Source organism: Xiphophorus couchianus, chromosome 7 (assembly GCF_001444195.1).
Source record: "Xiphophorus couchianus chromosome 7, X_couchianus-1.0, whole genome shotgun sequence".
Classification (NCBI taxonomy): domain Eukaryota; kingdom Metazoa; phylum Chordata; class Actinopteri; order Cyprinodontiformes; family Poeciliidae; genus Xiphophorus; species Xiphophorus couchianus.
The window spans coordinates 37,252,192-37,271,791 of NC_040234.1; the positions used below are offsets into that span (position 1 = coordinate 37,252,192).

Below are 19,600 nucleotides of genomic sequence, written 5' to 3' on the forward strand. Positions count from 1 at the left end.
CAGGTTCTGGTTCTGGTTCACCTTGCTGTGCGGCTCCCAGTCTTCCCAGTACACCAGCAGCTATAAAGCCGAACTAACTAGCGGCTGGATCCAGTAGATCCAGTCTGCGCACTGTTTTCACTGGTCTCTCTGGTCTCCCAGTCAGCCAATCACAGTGCAGGCAGCAGTAAGCCCCGCCCCCTGCGCTCCAAAGCCCTCAGGCGAAGCGTCGGCCTCTCTGATCGGGTCGGAACCTGTTAGAGCCGCCGCCTGGAAGGTAAAACATCCTGTCATGGCAGCTTATTATGTTGCTATAGCAACAGCTGTTGCTGCTGCAGCAACCAGCCGAGCAACTTCTCAGTCAGGATGAGCCAAAATGACACCACAGAAGAAGAATGCTGGGAACGTCTGAATCAGCTCCACAGGAACGTGGCTTTGCTGTCCAACTGTCCTTTCGACCAAATGTCCTCCTGTCCTTCTGTCCTCCTGTCTGTCTCTGCAGAGCTGCCTGACCTCAAGGTTTCCTGATGCTATGGAAACAAAAGCCGAACTGTAACCTCCCTGTTACTTGGTCTCTTTTTGACACTAACGACGATAAACACGGATAATATACTTGAAAATAAACAGAAACTAAGGTAAAAAACATTGTCTGTTAGAATGAATTAAAATGCTTAGATACTTTTTAAATGTAAAAAAAAAATTACAATAAAAATATCCGAGAATATTGCCTACTAGCATAAGCTAAAGCTAATGTTAGAAACAAAGTTTAAAGAAAGTAAAACTCACCTTGTTTCTGTGAACGTATAACGAGGCGAACATCTTAAAACTTTTCTCCAGCTTATAGTCGGGGCTTCGGGTCGATGTTCATCATTAATTGTTACCTTGGACAAGCCCTGCAAACACCCAGTGGAAAGAGACTTTTTCACCGGACTGGAAACGACCGAGCCGCTTTTCCCCGAACGTTTTAGGCTGACCTGCAAAGAGTCTGTTGACACCAGGTGTCTGTGTGGACAGCAGTGCATGCTGGGAGCAGCAGCAGCAGGGTGAAGACAAGCCGCCTTCCTCAGCGCGGCGTCTCGTCACGCTGCTCTGCTGCTGAGGTTCAGCTGACTCTCCAAAACCCGGTTTGGTTCCGGTTTCTGTTTTTAGTGCTCACCCTTAGGCGAGCGGGCCTCGGAGCGGCCCAGCTGGCGTCACGGCCCGTCCCGTGGTTCCCCTCTGACGGGCCGTGTCTCTGCCTGTAGGACACAGCGGAGACACTCTGCCTCTGTTAGAGCGGTTTCTGATTCGATCGGGTTCTGGTTCTGGTCTTTGGAGGGAGGACTGCTCCAGAAACCAGAATGAACCAGTCTTTGCTCAGAGGCGTCCGTCGCTCAGGCTGCTGCAGAGTTCACTCTGACGTTTCATTTTGGACCTGGTTCTGGACCCGGCACAGGAACCGGTTCTGGGCTCGGCCTGGTTCTGAAGCTTTTCCTCTGATCTCTGTCTCTAACCCTAACCCTAACCCAACACCCTTAGATGTTGCAGCAGCCATGTTGAATCTGATATTTTATGAGGTTTATTTTCCGTCAGGCAGATGTTTGGGTCGCCCGAAGGCGCTCTGACTGCAGGCGGCTGCAGCCGTCAATACGTTGACGGCTCATTGGACATGTCGGCTTGTTGCTGCGATACGTCACGGTGTCCGCCATATTGAATGTGGCGTATCTGCCAGTAAGCTAATATAATTAAATGGACGAACTTCCACAGCACCGTTCTACAAAGTATTGAAGTTAGTGAATGTCACTGACTCACAAACTCTGACATGTCAGGGAATCAAAGAAAGCTCTTTTTCTAACTTTTTGATGTGAATATTTAATTGTTTTGGGTTTTCTGGATAAAGAGCACAATGTTTATGACTGATTCTGATCGGTTTTATATTGGCATTGATGAACACACACACCTTTACAGGGATATATTTACAAACATATTTACACAATTCCATAATTCAATGTGCACTTAACATTTCAAGATATGAAAAAATTAATTTCTATGTATTTTATTGTAAAGATAATAAACTTTGATAAATCAGCCATTGTCAAGCATTATTTATACATTTTTGCTACATTTTATACAGTACAATATGTCGACTGTTCTGTGGACAGCAAAGACAATGTGTGAAAAAATCTAACAGACTAAATTATTTTTATTTATCTTAATACCCGAATACTTCAGATTGACATATTTCACTTAAAAATCTGCAAGAAATGAAAGGAAAAAGCGTACATTACACTTTTTAAATAAATCCAGATTTATTTATGTTATATTGGGAACACAGGGCACAGGCAGGGTTCAGCCTGCTGGTCAAACTGGGAGCAGTCCAGTGACTGGGAGGCGTCCTGGTAGCCAGGCTAAAATGAAGGTTAAAAATGAAATGATCTCACAGTGTAATAGAAAATTCATCCCTCCTCCACATTCAGAAAAACATATTTTAGCATATTGGGGCACGGACTCGTATAGCTAAACACTGACGATGTGAAACATGACTGAAGAAACCAGCTGTGATCCTCCCAGACTGGTTTCTCTGGGAGGAGAACCCCAGGGAACTGGGAGGTAATCCACTTCCCTTCTAACAGCACTTTCTCATCGACTCTCTTTAGAAAAACGGCACAGTATGAAAAAAAAGTTAGCTAAGCTAAGAAAATAACAGAATAGTTACTTCAAACCAATTTAGTTACATAGGAAATACTTCTTGGTTTTTTAGAAGCTAGATTCTGGCCACAAAACCAAGAAATTATGTTCGTAAAATTGTTTTTTTCATTTTTACCTGTGATAGGTAATGCCAGTCGATCCAGTTTGTACTTTAAAATGATTGAAACAAGTAAAAGTAAGACATGAAGTATGGAGCTGCCATCACTCTACTGCCACATCCAAGATGGTGGACTCAGCGTCCAATGAGCCGTCTATGTATTCATGCCTGTGGTTGCAGCTACGGCTAACTACGGCCGCTAACTACAGCCGCTAGCTACAATTGCTATCTATAACGGCTAACTATAACCGCTAACTACAATCGCTAGCTACAACTGCTAACTACAACAGCTAAATAGAACCGCTAACTACAACCGCTTACAACAACGCTAGCTACAACCGCTAACTAGAATTGCTAACTAGAACTGCTAACTGCAACCGCTAGTTACAACGGCAAACTACAACTACTAGCTACAACCGCTAAATAGATCCGCTAACTATAACCACTTCCCGGCCGGGTGGAAGTGTACGCAGGCCGCGAGGCGGGGTAAGCGTGGAGGGGTGCGAGCTAGGCTAAAGCTAACACCACATCGGCTCCCTTTACCCAGCATTTTCCTCGCCAATGTCCGTTCTCTGGCTAATAAAATGGACGAGTTACGACTATCCATCACGAGTGACAGACGGATTATGGACTCAAATGTCATGTTTTTCACCGAAACATGGCTAAACAACAGCTGCCCGGACAATGCTATCCAGCTAAGTGGACGCCACACACACCGAGCCGACAGGACAGCAGATGACTCCGGCAAGACCAGAGGCGGAGGTTTGTGCATTTATATTAACACAGCTTGGTGCACAGACTCTGCTACTACCGAGAGTCACTGCTCACAGAATGTGGAGTTTTTAATGGTCAAATGCAGACCTGATTACCTCCCAAGGGAATTCACCTCGATCATCCTCACTGCCGTGTACCCCCCCCCCCCCCCCCCGGATGCTAATGCCAAGCTAGCCATGAAAGAACTCTATGCGGCTATTAGCAAACACCAAACCAAATACCCCGAGGCTGCTTTTATTGTTGCAGGTGATTTCAATCACTCCAACTTGAAGACAGTTCTTCCCAGATTCCACCAACATGTCTCCTGCCACACCAGAGGAGACAAGACCCTGGACCATGTCCAAGGGTCCACCCTGTCCACTCCAATCTGGCTGGAGCCTACAATGTGACACACATCACGGACTGTTTTCTTCACACACACATACAACCTGTAAATTTTATCTGCCATTATTTATCTATAATCCATTCCCTAACATTCTTGTATATTCTGTATATTCTGTATAATCTGTGCATATAGCTCCCATATTTATATTTATACACAATATCTATATCTCTTGCTATAATCCCTTATAGTCCATACATACATAGTCTTGTACATCTGTAAATAAATATCTATATCTCGTAGAGCACTTCTGGATAGATGCAAACTACATCTCGTTGCTTGTACTTGTGACAGTGCAATGACAATAATGTTGAAATCTATTCTATTCTAACTACAATCGCTAGCTACAACTGCTAACTACAAGCGCTAGCTACAACTGCTAACTACAACAGCTAAATAGAACCGCTAACTAGAACCGCTTACAACAACGCTAGCTACAACTGCTAACTGGAATTGCTAACTAGAACCGCTAGCTACAACGGCAAACTACAACTACTAGCTACAACCGCTAAATAGAACCGCTAACTACAATCGCTAGCTACAACTGCTAACTGCAACTGCTGGCTACAACTCCATCCATCCATCCATTTTCTGTTCACCCTTGTCCCTAATGGGGTCGGGAGGTGCTGGTGCCCATCTCCAGCTACGTTCCGGGCGAGAGGCGGGGTTCACCCTGGACAGGTCGCCAGTCTGTCGCAGGCTGGCTACAACTGCTAACTATAATTGCTAACTAACACCGCTATCTACAACTGCTAAATAGAACCGCTAACTACAACCGCTAGCTATAACTGCTAACTACAACCACTAGCTACAATTGCTAACTTACACTGCTATCTACAACTGCTAAATAGAACCGCTAGCTTCAACCACTAAATAGAATCGCTAACCACAACTGCTAACTACAACCGCTAACAACAACTGCTAACTAGAACCGCTACCTAGAATCGCTAACTGGAACAGCTAGCTGCAACCGCTAACTAGAACCAGTCATGTGACAGCGATGCACATATATCGGTATCGGCCCAAACGTTCCCATCAGTGCATCTCTGCAGTCCTGAAACCACTCAGGTCTCTGATACAAGCAAATGCTCCATGATACTGGGATGATACTGGGATTATGCTGGGGTGATATTGGGATCAGTCATTCTGGGACTGTAACTGGACCTGGCTGGAGCAGCTGGGACGGCCCGGCCCAGTCCTTGACTGGATCAGGAGCTTTAAACTCTTACCATGGAGAAAGGCTTGCTCCAATAAAATATATATTATTATTAATATAATTATCTGACCCGGTTCTGTGTTCTGCCTGTTCTGCAGGTGAACCTGCTGGGCCTGGACCTCCTGTCGGCTCTGGTGACCCGGCTCCAGGACCGGTTCAGAACCCACATCGGAACGGGTGAGTCTCTCTGCTGCGGCGCCTCTGCTGGTTCTGACCCGTGTCTAGCCAGTTCTGGTTCTGTTCCAGTTCTGCCGAGCCTGATGGACCGGCTGGGAGACGCCAGGGACCAGGTGAGGGAGCAGGACCAGGTTCTGCTGCTGAAGATCATGGAGCAGGCTGCCTCCCCTCAGGTAGTTCATATCCGGCCCGATTCCCCCAACCGGCACCAATCCGGATGGGTCCGGACAGGGAGCGGTTCTGTTGGACGGCTGTTCTGGTTAAACTGGGAATTGAATCTGGAGAAAAGTTCTGATAAACTTCTCAGAACCTTTGAACCCAGTTTGGTTCTGATGGATTGATGACAGGAAGTTAGGTTAGAGAGAAACAGGAAGTCATGACATAGCAAAAATGGAGCCCTAACAGAACCGAGCCCTGAAGGGCCCGTGTGGGTCTGGTTCTGCTGGTTCTGGTGGAGTTTGGTGCTGACGTGGACCTGTGGTTCTGGTTCCAGTACGTCTGGGACCGGATGCTGGGAGGCTTCAAGCATAAGAACAACCGGACCAGAGAGGGAGTGTGCCTGTGTCTCATCGCCACGCTGAACACGTGAGCTGAACCAGAACCAGAACCAGAACCCGAGGAACCCACCAGACCCAACTTGTTTCTGTTTCAGGTCCGGAGCCCACGGCCTGACGCTGAGCAAGATCGTTCCCCATATCTGCAGCCTGCTGGGAGACCCCGTGGCCCAGGTGACATCATCACTGACATCATCAGAAAATATCTATACTTCCTGTAGGGCCTGGCTGCTGGGAGACCGCGTGGCCCAGCCCTTCGCTGCCGCCTCACTATATCATTCTGGCCGCCATGACGGTCGGTAGTGAACACAACCACCGAAATTCTTTTCCCAAATTGTTTCTGCCAGTTTCTTCATGGCTTCTTGTTTTAGTTCATTTGTCTGTGAACGCAGCTCACCTGGTTGGGCTCATAGACGGAGGGATTCACAGAAGCTAGCTTAGAAACCGACCCGTTCCTCCTCCCTCCTGAGGAGTTGATCCGACTTTGCTTGAATTCAGACCACATGATTTATATTAATATGTCATAAATGGCGTTTCCTCTTAAAGTGGAGCAGCATTACAAACGTGAAGAAGACCAGATGCTAACCAGTTTCCTTTCCATACATGCTAAGCTACATGAATGTAGGGCATCCTTCTCCATAATGTGATATTTGATATGTTTCTAATCATACTTACTCATAAAGTAATGATCTTCTTACCTTGTAAAAAGTGTTTGCTGTAAATCTGTGGTTTCACCGAGTCTTTATGACTGACGGCCGCCATCTTCCCTCGTTAAAAGTTCTAAAATAAAATGACAAGTTTGGTTTGCATGGTTGTCTGTCTGTGCAGCCGGCCGCGCGGCGCGATGCGGCCATTTTAAAGGGAAATGAACTGAATGGAAGCGGCTTTAATGGGGGCGTTGGTGGTTCTGACGCCCATCATGGCGAAGTGGGCGGAGTTCTAGACAACCTGACGCCGCGTGCAATATAATGATCACCTCCATCGTCCTCACTCACCACCTTCATCACTCATTTCTTCATCCTCAGCTTCTGAACACAGGAAGTTAGTCTGTGAATTTGTTACCATGGAAACAGGGATCCAGATGGAGCGCAGGTGTTTCCTTTACTCTTCTCCATCAGGAAGGTTTGGTTCCATCAGGGACCAAACCATCAGGAACTGCAGCAGACTCTTTGTTCTGCAGCAGCAGACCAAAGAGTGGGATCCAGTGGATCCTGGTTCTGTCTCAGGTCCTGGTTCCAGAACTCTGATGACCGATACTGACCCAATCTCTGGTTCTGCAGGTCCGGGACAGCGCCATGAGCTGCCTGGTGGAGATCTACCGCCATGTTGGGGAGCGGGTGAGGCTGGACCTCAGCAAGAAGGGTCTTCCCCAGTCACGGTACGGAGGGCCGCCGGGTCGCCGTCCGGTCCGGTCCGGGCTCTGTCTCTGTCTTCAGGCTCCTTCTTGCTCTCTGGCCTGCTCTGAGGCCAGGGTTCAGGGCTCCTCCTGGTGGAGTTGACGCACACTGCAGCAGCCATAAAGAATGGTTTTTATCTTCCCGTTTAATTTCTGGTCTTCAGAATCTTTCCGTATTTTCAAGCTGATTCAGGACCCAAAATTTCATCAAGTTTGATTCTGAAAGTTCAGCATTTTTTGGCTTTTATGAGGCAGAACAACACAAAGGTTCAAGAAAAATGACAAAAATTCTAAAGGTGTGTTTTGCATTTAATAAATGTATGCCAGGGTTAGTGTTAAGATATGCCACATTCAGATATTTCTTTATAAACTAGTTTGAATCGTCTTCATTCTGCTCCATGATGGTCATCATCATTAGGAGAGAGACGCGATCTGATCCGTCTCTCTCCTCTTCCTCAGGTTGAACGTCATCTTCAGCAGGTTTGATGAAGTCCAGAGATCCGGGAACATGATGCCGTCTTCTGGTTCTGGTGAGTTCCTGTCTGCCTTTCTGGTTCTAGTTCTCAGCTGGAGGAAGAGAAGAGGGAGGGATGGGTTGCCCCCAGCAATGGGTTTCTGCCGGAGCAGATCCGTGTATGAAGGCTGGGTTCAGTGAACTCGGCACCAGCGCACCGGCGGGTCCAACAGCCTCAGCGCTGGATCGGACCGAACCTCTAAAGGGTTCTGGTCCGACTGAGCCCGCAGGGAGAATGATGAAAGCATTTATCTATAAACGACGACGTTTGGAGTGTTTACAACACGCTCATTCAGGAAGTAAACAAGCCAACCAATCAGAGAGAGGTTTCCAGCAGCCAATCACAGTAGCTCTTGTAAATGCTGTATTTGCTGAACAACAAAGGAGTAGCTACTAAACAAAACACAAAAAAACAGAAAAATGAATATAATAGTTTAATTTTCTACTTCAAGAATCTTAGCTAGGCATATAAATATGCTGGCTCATCAAATTCCATTCTAGGTGATATTTATTTTAATTTTCCTTTGAAATGTGACCAGCATCTTGTTTTCAGATCCACTGGCTGATTATTTCTTTACCACCCTAATTTATTGTTATTGTATTGTATTTTTGGTGTTTGCCTTTAAAACTATATAGTTGGTCTTTTAGTATCGTGAACAATGCTGAGTCATGTTTTACATTTTTGACAACTTTTTAACCTGAAACACGCTGGTTTCAATCCGAGCAGAGAAGTCAGGTGACCTCAGATTAACAGACCCCGCCCATAAACAGACTCCGCCCCCTCCTTATCAGGAGTCTTCAGTCCAGTCACTGCTGCTGCTTCATCATCATCATTACACACAGAGGAGGCCTTAGCTTACCACAGTGGTTCCCAAAGATTTTCTGGGCCCCCTATGGATTACAATAAAAAGAATCAACTGGTCCCACATCGTTCAACCAGACATAAACCTATACACACATTTTGTTTTCAAACTCCACTGAAGTTTATTTCACACTTCAGGTTGCAACAAAACAAACTACAAACCATCTTTACAGTGAAACACTTTTGTGTAACTTTTTTTATTTATTCATTCCTACTGCTTCCTGCGCCCCCCCGCTGCAATGGCACTGCTCCCCCTCTAGGGGGCGCGCCCCACACTTTGGGAACCACTTCTGTTGCTGTCCTGTTTTCACGGTTCCATTGGTTCTGCTGGTTCCACTGGTTCCAATGGTTCCGCTGCTTGTGGTCCATGTTCTCGCTCTGGCCGGTGCCGGGTCAACAGTCTGCTGAACCGGGCCGGTTCGGTCCAGTTGTGGTTAGAACCTCTGATGAGCTGCTCCTTCTTCTTCTGCAGATAAAAACTTTGAGGATGAAGACTCTGTGGACGGAGGCCGGTCCTCTTCGTCGTCCTCCTCCAAGGCGCCTCCTAGTGGACGGAGGCCGGTGGTGAGCTCTGTGAGAAGGCCCAGTTCTGCTTCGTCCACCAAGTCCACAGGTGAGGGACACATCCAACAGGACGGACAGACGTCCCCGTCCGCCCTGCTGACTGTCTCTGCTCGTGTCTCCCTGTGGTGAAGGAAAGGAGGCGGCTGCTGGAGCCGTTGATGAAGACGACTTTGTGAAGGCATTTGAGGACGTCCCGCAAGTCCAGGTGCGTCCAGTTCGGATCGTCTCCATGATAAATCCCCCAGTTGGACCAGAAATTGTTCCAGAAATTATGGAACAATTTCTGGAACAATTTATTATAAATAAAAGATCATTTTGCTGTTTTAAGACCATTTGCGACTAACATAATGATATCATCAAATAATGCAAGTCAATCGTCTCACAGGTCAGGGAAACCTTAGGTGTGATGTCATCAGAGGTTTTTAAATAAACAGGAAGTAGCGGTTGCTAACTAGCGTGGACCAGAAAGAGTCTCGTCCCCAAACTTTAGGTCCGGTGCCTCTTTTATAGCTCAGACCCACCAGCAGATGGCAGCGTTCGCAACGTCAGTCCGTTTCCTCTTAGTGTGTCTTTAAAACATGTTGATGAAAACGCGCCGTGGGACGAGATGGTGCGCCTAGGAAGTAACTGAAGTCAAAGGTCACTCCAGACTCTAGAAGGGATGGGTGGGCGGAGGGCAATGCGTGAGAGTGAAAACCTTTGGAAGGAGAGCCGCTCTTACTGGGTTGTGCTTGGTGTGCAGTTCTACTCCAACAGGGAGCTGGAGGACCAGCTGACCAAGATCCGAGATGTTCTGTCTGACGACAAGCACGACTGGGAACAGCGCGTGGTGGCGGTATGTCCTCTGACCTCAGCCAGGCCGCCTACCGATGAGCCCGGCTTACTCTTCTGTTCTGTTGCAGCTCAAGAAGGTCCGTTCTCTTGTCCTGGCCGGAGCGCCGGACCACGAAGGCTTCCCGCACCAAATGCGGCTGCTGGAGGCGCCACTGAAGCTGTCAGCCAAAGACCTGCGCTCCCAGGTGGTCCGAGAAGCCTGCATCACGCTGGGGTGAGACGCTGCTAAAACATCACTGGCTCTTTAAGAAGACTTTAAAATGCCTCTGGCCATTTAAGAACCTGTTAAAATGTCTCTGGCCCTTTAAGAACCTGTTAAAACGCCTCTGGCCCTTTAAGAACCTGTTAAGATGCCTCTGGCCCTTTAAGAAACTGTTAAAACGCCTCTGGCCCTTTAAGAACCTGTTAAAACGTCGCTGGTCATTTAAGAACCTGTTAAAATGTCTCTGGCCCTTTAAGAACCTGTTAAGATGCCTCTGGCCCTTTAAGAACCTGTTAAAACGTCTCTGGCCCTTTAAGAACCTGTTAAAATGTCTCTGGCCCTTTAAGAACCTGTTAAAACGTCGCTGGTCATTTAAGAACCTGTTAAAACGTCGCTGGTCATTTAAGAACCTGTTAAAACGCCTCTGGCCCTTTAAGAACCTGTTAAGATATCTCTGGCCCTTTAAGAACCTGTTAAGATGCCTCTGGCCCTTTAAGAACCTGTTAAAACGCCTCTGGCCCTTTAAGAACCTGTTAAGACGCCTCTGGCCCTTTAAGAACCTGTTAAAAATTCTCTGGCCCTTCAAGAACCTGTTAAAACGTCTCTGGCCCTTTAAGAACCTGTTAAGACGCCTCTGGCCCTTTAAGAACCTGTTAAGACGCCTCTGGCCCTTTAAGAACCTGTTAAGACGCCTCTGGCCCTTTAAGAACCTGTTAAGACGCCTCTGGCCCTTTAAGAACCTGTTAAGACGCCTCTGGCCCTTTAAGAACCTGTTAAGACGCCTCTGGCCCTTTAAGAACCTGTTAAGACGCCTCTGGCCCTTTAAGAACCTGTTAAGACGCCTCTGGCCCTTTAAGAACCTGTTAAGACGCCTCTGGCCCTTTAAGAACCTGTTAAGACGCCTCTGGCCCTTTAAGAACCTGTTAAGACGCCTCTGGCCCTTTAAGAAGGCCACGCCGCAGGAAGCCTCTGATTAATGGACCTGAGGCGTCATTAATTCCCTCCTGATTGTTTTCATGGCAGCTCTGACATTAACCGGGTCTGGAACTGATTAGGTTTCAGTTTACTTCAGAACCGGTTCTGCTCGGCTGTGAAACTTCGATCCATCACCCAGATTCTAATTGAACCCAGATGAGGTGGAACCGAGCAGGTCTGCAGCTAAAGAGCAGCTGCTTGATGAATGGATCAAAGCTAAATGGGATGTGGCACACCGTACCACATCAGGTGGTATAGTGTGCTGTGGTACCACCTGAGGCCGTCACAGGCTGAACCGGACCGGACTGAACCGAACAGAACTAGCCTTTCAGGCGTGAGCTTTCACAGCACACAGCCTGAATTGAGGAACCAAAGAAACGTTCAATAAGCAAATGAGAACCAGAATGAGGTCCTCAACTATTTCTGGACCAGATCTGTTGGTTCTGCTGGTTCTCTGCTGTCTGGTTCCTCCGAGACTGTACTGCAGCAGTGTCCCAGGTGGACAGAGAGAAGCAGCGTCTTTAACCGTGTCTCCGTGTCCACCAGACATCTGTCCTCCGTCCTACGGAACAAGTTTGACCACGGAGCGGAGAGCGTGATGCCGACCCTGCTCAACCTGGTACCAAACAGCGCCAAGGTCATGGCCACGTCCGGAGCGGCCGCCATCCGCCTCATCCTCAGGGTGAGACTCCGGCCCAGGGGGGCGTCTCAGTCCCTCCGGGGGACGTGGACACTAACACCTGTGGTTCTCTTCCAGCACACCCACTACCCTCGCCTCATCCCCATCATCACCAGCAACTGCAGCTCTAAGTCTGTGGCTGTCAGGAGGTAAGAGCTTCTCCACGGCATGTCCCTGGTATCCATGGAAACCAGGAACAGAGTTTAAAATAGGAGGAATAGCTTTTCAGTCTTACTGGAAGCTTCATTCTGACACCAACTTCAGCTCCTGGTGGCGTCAGGCTGCAGTAAGCAGAACATCCATCAATGAGGTATACAGAGTTCACGTCAACCGTCATAATGTTCCCTTTGAAGAAGAAAGCATGCTAGCTGTTAGCCTATACTAGCTGCTAATGCTAGCATGGCTGTGCTACTGGAGAGCACAGTAAGAAGAGTAATCCAGGTACTGACCAGCTTAGACATGCTAGTCATTAGCCTCTCCAAAGCTAACGCTAGTGAGTAATGAGTTTCTCATTGGCCCTCGCTGGCTGCTCAGCTACGCGCTCTTTAAAACCAAAGCACCAAACGCTCTGGTGTCACAAACATTCAGGTGCAACACGGCGTGCTAGCTATTAGCATATACTAGCTGCTAATGCTAACATAGCTGTGTTACTGGAGAGCAGAGTGGTCACTAACATTCGCGGTTGTCAGCAATAAAAACATTGTATCGTTTCTGAGATGGGTATGCCACTCTGCTCTCATTGCTGTTAACTATCATTCATCTTGTTTGTCTGCGGTGAAGATAAAAGGAAGTTATGTTTTTGAAATTTTGACCAAAACTATAGTCTGGAACTAGTCCAACATGGCTGCTCTGCTCTTCTTCTTCTGTGCTTCCAGGCGCTGCTATGAGTTCCTGGACCTCCTGCTGCAGGAGTGGCACACGTCGACCCTGGAGAGGTGAGTTCTGCCTCGGCTGCGGACCAGGACTGCATGGATGGGGATGGGGGAGAGGAGGGGGGTCTGAGTGGAGGAGAGGGGGGATGCTTGTACCCTTTCCCCCTCCCCTTCCCCCCATGGTGACATTTGAGGCGGCTAGGCGTCGGCTCGCTAAGCTCCCGATGAGCCGGGGTGATCGATGGATGCCGGGCGAGTCTTCATCATCTTCCAGCCGTGAGGCGGCTTCCGCTCCTGTAACCATGGCCACGGGAGGGGAGGCATTAAAAGCGGGAGGGAACCCCAGGGAGCGAGCTCATTCCTCGAGTGTCGCCGTGGGAACCAGCAGCGCCCATCTCTCTGTCCTCATGTTTCCGTCTCGCCCCAGACACGTGGCCGTCCTCACCGAGACCGTCCGGAAGGGAATCCACGACGCCGACTCCGAGGCCCGCTCCATCGCCAGGAAGTACGCGTCTCCGCCTCACACTGCGATGCCAGCGGCGGGAGCGGCCTCCGACTCACCTGTCTGTCCCGTCGCAGGTGCTACTGGGGTTTCCATGGCCACTACAGCCGGGAGGCGGAGCTTCTGTTCCAGGCGCTGGAGGCCACTTATCAGAAGGCGCTGCAGTCGCACCTGAAGAGCTCCGACAGCATCGTGTCGCTGCCGCAGTCCGACCGCTCCTCCTCATCCTCGCAGGAGAGCCTCAAGTAAGACCCGGAGGTTCTGGATTTGGTTCTGGATCTGGTTCTGCTAGCCTTCCTGCAGGATGACTCCAAAACGTTCTCTGCTTTGTTCCAGCCGACCTCTGTCTGTGAAGAGTGTCATCGGAGGCAGCATCACCAGAAGTAAGTGTGTTTGGGCCGAGCCCGTCCAGAACCGTGTCGGGTGCAGCGGGTTCTGGTCCAGAGGGCTCCGGTCCAGTGTCTCCTGTCTGTCCCCATCCAGGTAAGCTGGCGGGCTCCAGGGCGTCGGCTGCGCCGGGTTCCCTGCAGCGTTCCCGTAGCGACATCGATGTCAACGCCGCCTCCAGCGCCAAGTCCCGCCTGGGAGGCGTCCTGGCCTCCTCGCCGTTCAGCGCCGCCGCCGCCCTGCCCCCGGGGTCCTACGCCTCGCTAGGTACACCCCTCCTGCTGTGCAAAAGTAACGGGTCGGACTGACTGACTGATTTAAAGGTTTTCCAGAGGATGGATCGCTCAAGTTTATTCCAAACTGATCATTATTTCAGTCATCGATTATTCTGACAATTGATTTGTCAGATAATGATTCAGTTATTCTGATACTTAATAAATTATTCTAACAATTGATCCCAATGATTAATTGATTATTCTGACAGTTCTTGAGACAATCGTTTCAGACGATTAATCCGATAAAAAAGTTTTTTCTTTTAACCACTTAAGCCAAGTGCATTAGAAATACAGTAAAAGATAGAAAAAAATCATTTCATTCTTTATTTAAATCAGAAAATTTTGTCAGTATCAGCATTCCTTTAGTGAATGTTTGATCATTTGCAGCAAAGGGTACATCTGCAGCTGAAAATCAGAACTGCTCAGCGAACGGCTGATCTGGAAATCAGTTATTGATTAATAGGAGATTTTTCCAGAACCAAGTCAAGCTAAAGCTGCTGTTAGAGGAGTTTGGTTGGAACAGATTTACACAGAACGTTTTTATCTTAAACACAAAATGTTTGTTTTGTTTGTCTAGGTTTGGTTTAATTACGACTCTAACTGTTTAGTCTGGATCCAGTAATCAATCCATTACTGGATCAGTTGATGATTATTTCAGCCGATTAATCGTTGCAGCCCTTTTTTATTCCAGCTCTGCTGCAGAACTTCATGATGCAGCTCAGAGTGAGTACAGCATGAGCAGAAGTGTTCTGACCTTTGACCCTGGACATCCTTCATGTCAGTAGGATGGTCTGATCGGGGGTGGGCCATTGATTGATTTTAGTCCTGAATCAAAGACTACATTTTTGGACAGTCTGGTTTTTTTCTCTCTCCATTGTCCTCCTCGGGCTTCTGTAGTGCAGTGTGACGTCAGCCCAGGACGGCCATCTTGTTTGCAGGAAGGGAAGATTGAAAGGAAAGTTTTGGAAAATAATTCAAGTCCACCTCGCTGCAGCAAACAGGAAAGGGCGGGACGGACCGCTGTCAGTCTCAGACCTTATTTAGAAATGGGACCATTGCACTCCGGAAGTGAAGGGGGCGCTGTTTCCTATATTATCCGCGGTCTCCCGTTTTCATATTCTTCTGAAATCTGTGATATATCTTCACCTTTAGGAAGGATTTTCACTCTCAGCATGTATTTGAACTTCTCTCTCTTTTATTTACTTCAGCTCAGCTCACAGTTTTTAACACATTCTGTAGCTTTCTGTGAACTTCTAAATCTGCTCCTTAGTTGCATCTTTTCGGGCCTGATACTGCCTCTAGTGGCGTGGAGGTGGTAACACAACTAATATAATCCATACATCCATTTTCTTACACCCTTGTCCCTAGTGATGTCGGGAGGTACTGATGCCTCTCCAGCTAACGTTCCGGGCGAGAAGCAGGGTCAACCTGGACAGGTCGCCAGTTTGTCGCAGCAACTAATAATTACATTACTAAATCAGAATAGCACAAAGTCTTTATTATTTGCTATTTATTCCAGTATTACTGGCACCGTAAAAGATAAATTCTCTAATAAAACACCATAATTTTTTATTTTCCATCCAACGACTCTAAAGAGATAAAATAAAACATATTCATATAATCACAATATCAACCATTTGTTCATAGAGTAAAACACTTAACAAGCTATAGGTAAATGTTGTCATTTAGTTTGGTTATGAATAATTATTGCACTGTCACTAAATGATTTCTAAAAGATGTTCTTAGTTCCCAGAGGAAAACAGTAACACCTTCATGAGCTCAGAGGGTCAAACTGATGAATAAAGAGGATGGAGGCTCTCTGCTGAAATATTCCTGCCATCTTTCATGTTCTTTCAGCAAACAGTTGAGACAGAGTTGTTTTTGGTTTCACCACTATTTACCTGCTGTTATACCTGAGATTGAAAGTTTTCTTCTTTTTTTACTATATTTTTTTATTTGATCAGTTTCAGAGATACACATACATACATTGAACAGTTAGACCCCCCTCTAACAAAAATTACAGAGCAACTAGTTTGACAGCAGTTGAGTGATAATCAACAATAAATAAGAAAATATGTAATTACATTAATTATACTGTTGGTGTCAGATGAGTGATCCATTTCTTCCAGTATTTATTGTATTTATAGGTGGCAAGCCTTAATGAAAGTCAGTCTCTCCATTGCATGAATTTCCTCAATTATGTCCTTCCAGTCCAAACATGACGGTGATTCCCCATCAAGCCACCGGCGAGTTACAGCTTTCTTTGCACCTGATAATAATATTAGTAGGAGATATCTATCAGATTTCTCCAGTTCCTGGGTAAATTACCCAGGAAAACCACAGTAAAGTCACAACATAAATTTAAGTCCATTTTAGTGTTGATTTCTTTTATCACTTCCGACCAATAGGGTGCGATCTTAATACATTCCCAGAAGATATGAAAATGTCCTGCAGACACATTCCCACAGTTCCTCCAACATTTTGCCTTTTCAGTATCGTTACAATATTTACTTTTAATGTTCGATGTAACAAAAAAACGCACCAGGCATTTCCAGGAAAATTCCTTCCACAGGCCAGAACTTGACGTGTGAATCACAGAGTTGCATATATTTAACCAAACATGGTCAGTTATTGTTATTTTGGCCTCTTTTCCCCATTTAACCTTAATATATGTTGTATTACATTTTCTCTCCATTTGTAGACATAAGTATAGTTTGGATATTGTTTTTTTGGGAGATCTTTCTTTCCTCGAATCTAATAGGATTTTAAGTATACCATTCTCGTCCTCCCCCCAAATTTTATACTTCTATTGTAGTGGTGTTTTAGCTAGAGGTATCTAAAAAAAGTCACATTTCTCCAGGTTATAGTTATCTTAGAGTTGCCTTGGTAAAAGGTTCATCTTTATTATATCTATTTGATTATGTAGATTCATGGGTAATAGAGACCAACGTTGTAGCTCCGCCCTAATCTCTACTGTCAGTGGGATGTAATTGGGATAACTCTAAGGAGTTTTAACTCCCAGATATTTTATAGGTTTATTGTACCAGTTGAACCTTTTAAGTGACGGTTGGTAGTTAAATGAGAGAACTTGTGTTTTCTGTTGATGTGATTTATACACTGAATAAGTGCTGAATGTCTTCAGTAAAGAAAGAAGATTAGGTAGGCTGACTTCCGGGTTAGTTAGCGTTACAAGCACATCATCAGCATAGAGGCATATCTTTGCATTGTGCCTTTAATGGTTACACCCATAATGTCCTTGTGTTCTCTGATGGCCTGCGCTAGAGGCTCAATAAAAAGCTCAAACAGTGTGGGGCTGAGGGGGCAGCCTTGGCGACAGCCCCTTCCTAGTTGTATTTTATCTGATAAATCCCCATTAACCTTAATCCTGGCAGAGGGTGACTCATACAGAGACCGAAAGCAACCTATAATTTGATTATTAAAGCCAAATCTTAACAAAGCCAAATAAAGATAGTTCCAACACACCGAGTCAAACGCCTTTTCTGCATCTAAACTGAGAGCTATGGATTCTGTGTATTTCATTTGGTCTATGAGGTGAAGAGCCCGTCTCACATTGTCATGGGTTTGTCTGTTGTGAACAAAAGCAGTCTGATCTGCGTCTGTAATTTCTGGGATTATAAATTCCAGCCTTTTAGCCAGTATTGTTGCAAATATTCTGTAATCAATGTTTAAAACTGATATTGGTCTGTATGAACCACATTCTGTTTTATCTTTACCTGGCTTAGGAATCACTGAGATCACTGCTCTTCTCCAAGATGGTGGTGTTTCCCCTCCAGAAAGTATATGATTAAAGCAACTCCTAAGCAGAGGAGTAAATAATTTTCGGAAGTGTCTATACCACTCCGCCGGGTAGCCGTCCTCACCTGCCATCTTATTCCCTTTCATTTTTGAAATTGCTTTATTAATCTCCTCCTCAGTTATTTGTTGTGTTAGCCTATTATTTTGATCTGTTCCTATCGATGGTAAATCCAGTGAGGCAAGAAATGCTCTCACTGAGGACGGGTCCACTGCGTGAGGCTGTGTGTATAGTTGAGTGTAGTATAATTCAAAAGATTTTTTAATGTCTTTTAGAGAGTGGTGTGTCATTTTATCTATTGGATTTTTAATTTTTTGTATAAATCTATCAGTTTGTTGTTTACGTATTCTCCAGGCAAGACGTTTCTTTGATTTGGGTCCATTTTCATAATAATTCTGTTTAATAAATTTAGTTTTTTTCTCTAACTGGTCTTCATATAAGCAGTTTAGAGCTTGTTTTGTTTCTCTTATTTGTAGCAGGGTGTGGTCATTATTATTTTCCATATGCTGTACTTCTAGAGATTTTAATTTTATAGTAAGAGCTTTTAAACATTTCTCTTTTTCTTTTTTCTTATGGGAGGATCACATAATTAACTTCCCTCTCAGAACAGTCTTTGCTGCGTCCCATAAGATACAGGGAGAAATATCCTCTGTGTTGTTGTGGTCCATATAGTCTTTGAATTCTTTTTCTACGAAGCTGCCAAATTTAGTATCATTCAATAAACTATTATTAAGCCTCCACAGGGTTTCTTTACGATCATTATCCAGGTGAAGAGTCATATACACCCCCGCATGATCAGATATATCTCTCACCCCGATGTCACAGTTTATTATTCTATGTTTATCAACATTTTGTATAAAGAAATAATCTAATCTTGAATGCATCTGATGAGAGTGAGAAAAAAAGGTGTATTTTTTATCCCGAGGATGCAAGTTCCTCCATATATCCACCAACCCTAATTCTTTAAGCATTCTTTTAATGTATATTGCTTCTGTCTGAGCCTTTGTAATTTTGCTGGTTGAGTCCAGAAAAGGATTTAAGTGAACGTTCCAGTCTCCCCCCGCATATCAATATCCCAGATACTTCTGTTGCGATCATGTCAGAAATTTTCTTAATAAGTTGTGTATTATTTCCGGGTGGTCTATACACATTCAGTAAGGTTACTTCTTTATGATCTATGTATCCTTTGACCAGTATATACTGTCCTTCTTTGTCTTTAATTTGTGAGAAGAACTGAAAGTTCAGCCTGTTGGATATTAAAATCGCTACTCCTCTAGAGCTGCTTTTTGCACATGAAGAAAAATACACATTTTTAAACCCCATTTTACATAATTTTTCATGTTCAGCAGTAGAAAGATGTGTTTCTTGCCAAAAAATTATATCTTGCTTTTCTTGTTTCATCTTTACAAGAGCTTTGCCTCTTTTAATGGGATTATGTAAGCCGTTAACATTAAGAGTAATTACCTTATATTGTTGTTTCACTTCTGTCATTAGTTTACAAAAAAAGAAATACCTATTATTTTCCAGGTGCTCTGGTGAACAAGGGGGGATCTGCAAAAACAACAAAACACATAACATACGTGACTTCCAAGAGTGAAGTACCAGTCCACCTTCAGAGTCCCTGGAACCCCAGGGGGCTCCCCGCGGTGCTGCCCCTCGTCTCTCGTCCATCATGGCAGCGCCCATGGAGAAAGCATGTCTGTTCCCAGATCTGCGGTCGTCCGTAATACTGGTACTTTACAGAGGAATTCACCAGAAGGTTACAGGGTGTTGTCTTTGCGCTTGAAGGCCCTAAGTTTTTCCTGGATGTGTTTCACTCGCGTTTCCCGGGTCCACCGCTGGGTTCCGCTCGCTCCT

The 19,600-nt window shown here is 45.8% G+C and overlaps 1 protein-coding gene across 27 annotated transcripts in view; it reads left to right on the forward strand.

Annotated features, from left to right (window-relative positions):
• clasp1a (cytoplasmic linker associated protein 1a) overlaps positions 1-19,600 on the forward strand; it is a 45,819-nt gene that overhangs the window by 3,905 nt on the left and 22,314 nt on the right. For all 27 annotated transcript variants that reach the window (XM_028023636.1, XM_028023644.1, XM_028023637.1 and 24 more), the window contains exons 3-19: positions 5,235-5,313; positions 5,383-5,486; positions 5,807-5,898; positions 5,966-6,041; positions 7,148-7,245; positions 7,723-7,793; positions 9,112-9,252; positions 9,335-9,408; positions 9,946-10,038; positions 10,106-10,251; positions 11,761-11,896; positions 11,972-12,042; positions 12,769-12,828; positions 13,193-13,270; positions 13,345-13,512; positions 13,604-13,650; positions 13,751-13,921. In XM_028023636.1, coding sequence (XP_027879437.1) covers positions 5,235-5,313; positions 5,383-5,486; positions 5,807-5,898; positions 5,966-6,041; positions 7,148-7,245; positions 7,723-7,793; positions 9,112-9,252; positions 9,335-9,408; positions 9,946-10,038; positions 10,106-10,251; positions 11,761-11,896; positions 11,972-12,042; positions 12,769-12,828; positions 13,193-13,270; positions 13,345-13,512; positions 13,604-13,650; positions 13,751-13,921 — 1,705 coding nt within the window. The remainder of the gene's footprint in view (positions 1-5,234; positions 5,314-5,382; positions 5,487-5,806; positions 5,899-5,965; positions 6,042-7,147; positions 7,246-7,722; positions 7,794-9,111; positions 9,253-9,334; positions 9,409-9,945; positions 10,039-10,105; positions 10,252-11,760; positions 11,897-11,971; positions 12,043-12,768; positions 12,829-13,192; positions 13,271-13,344; positions 13,513-13,603; positions 13,651-13,750; positions 13,922-19,600) is intronic.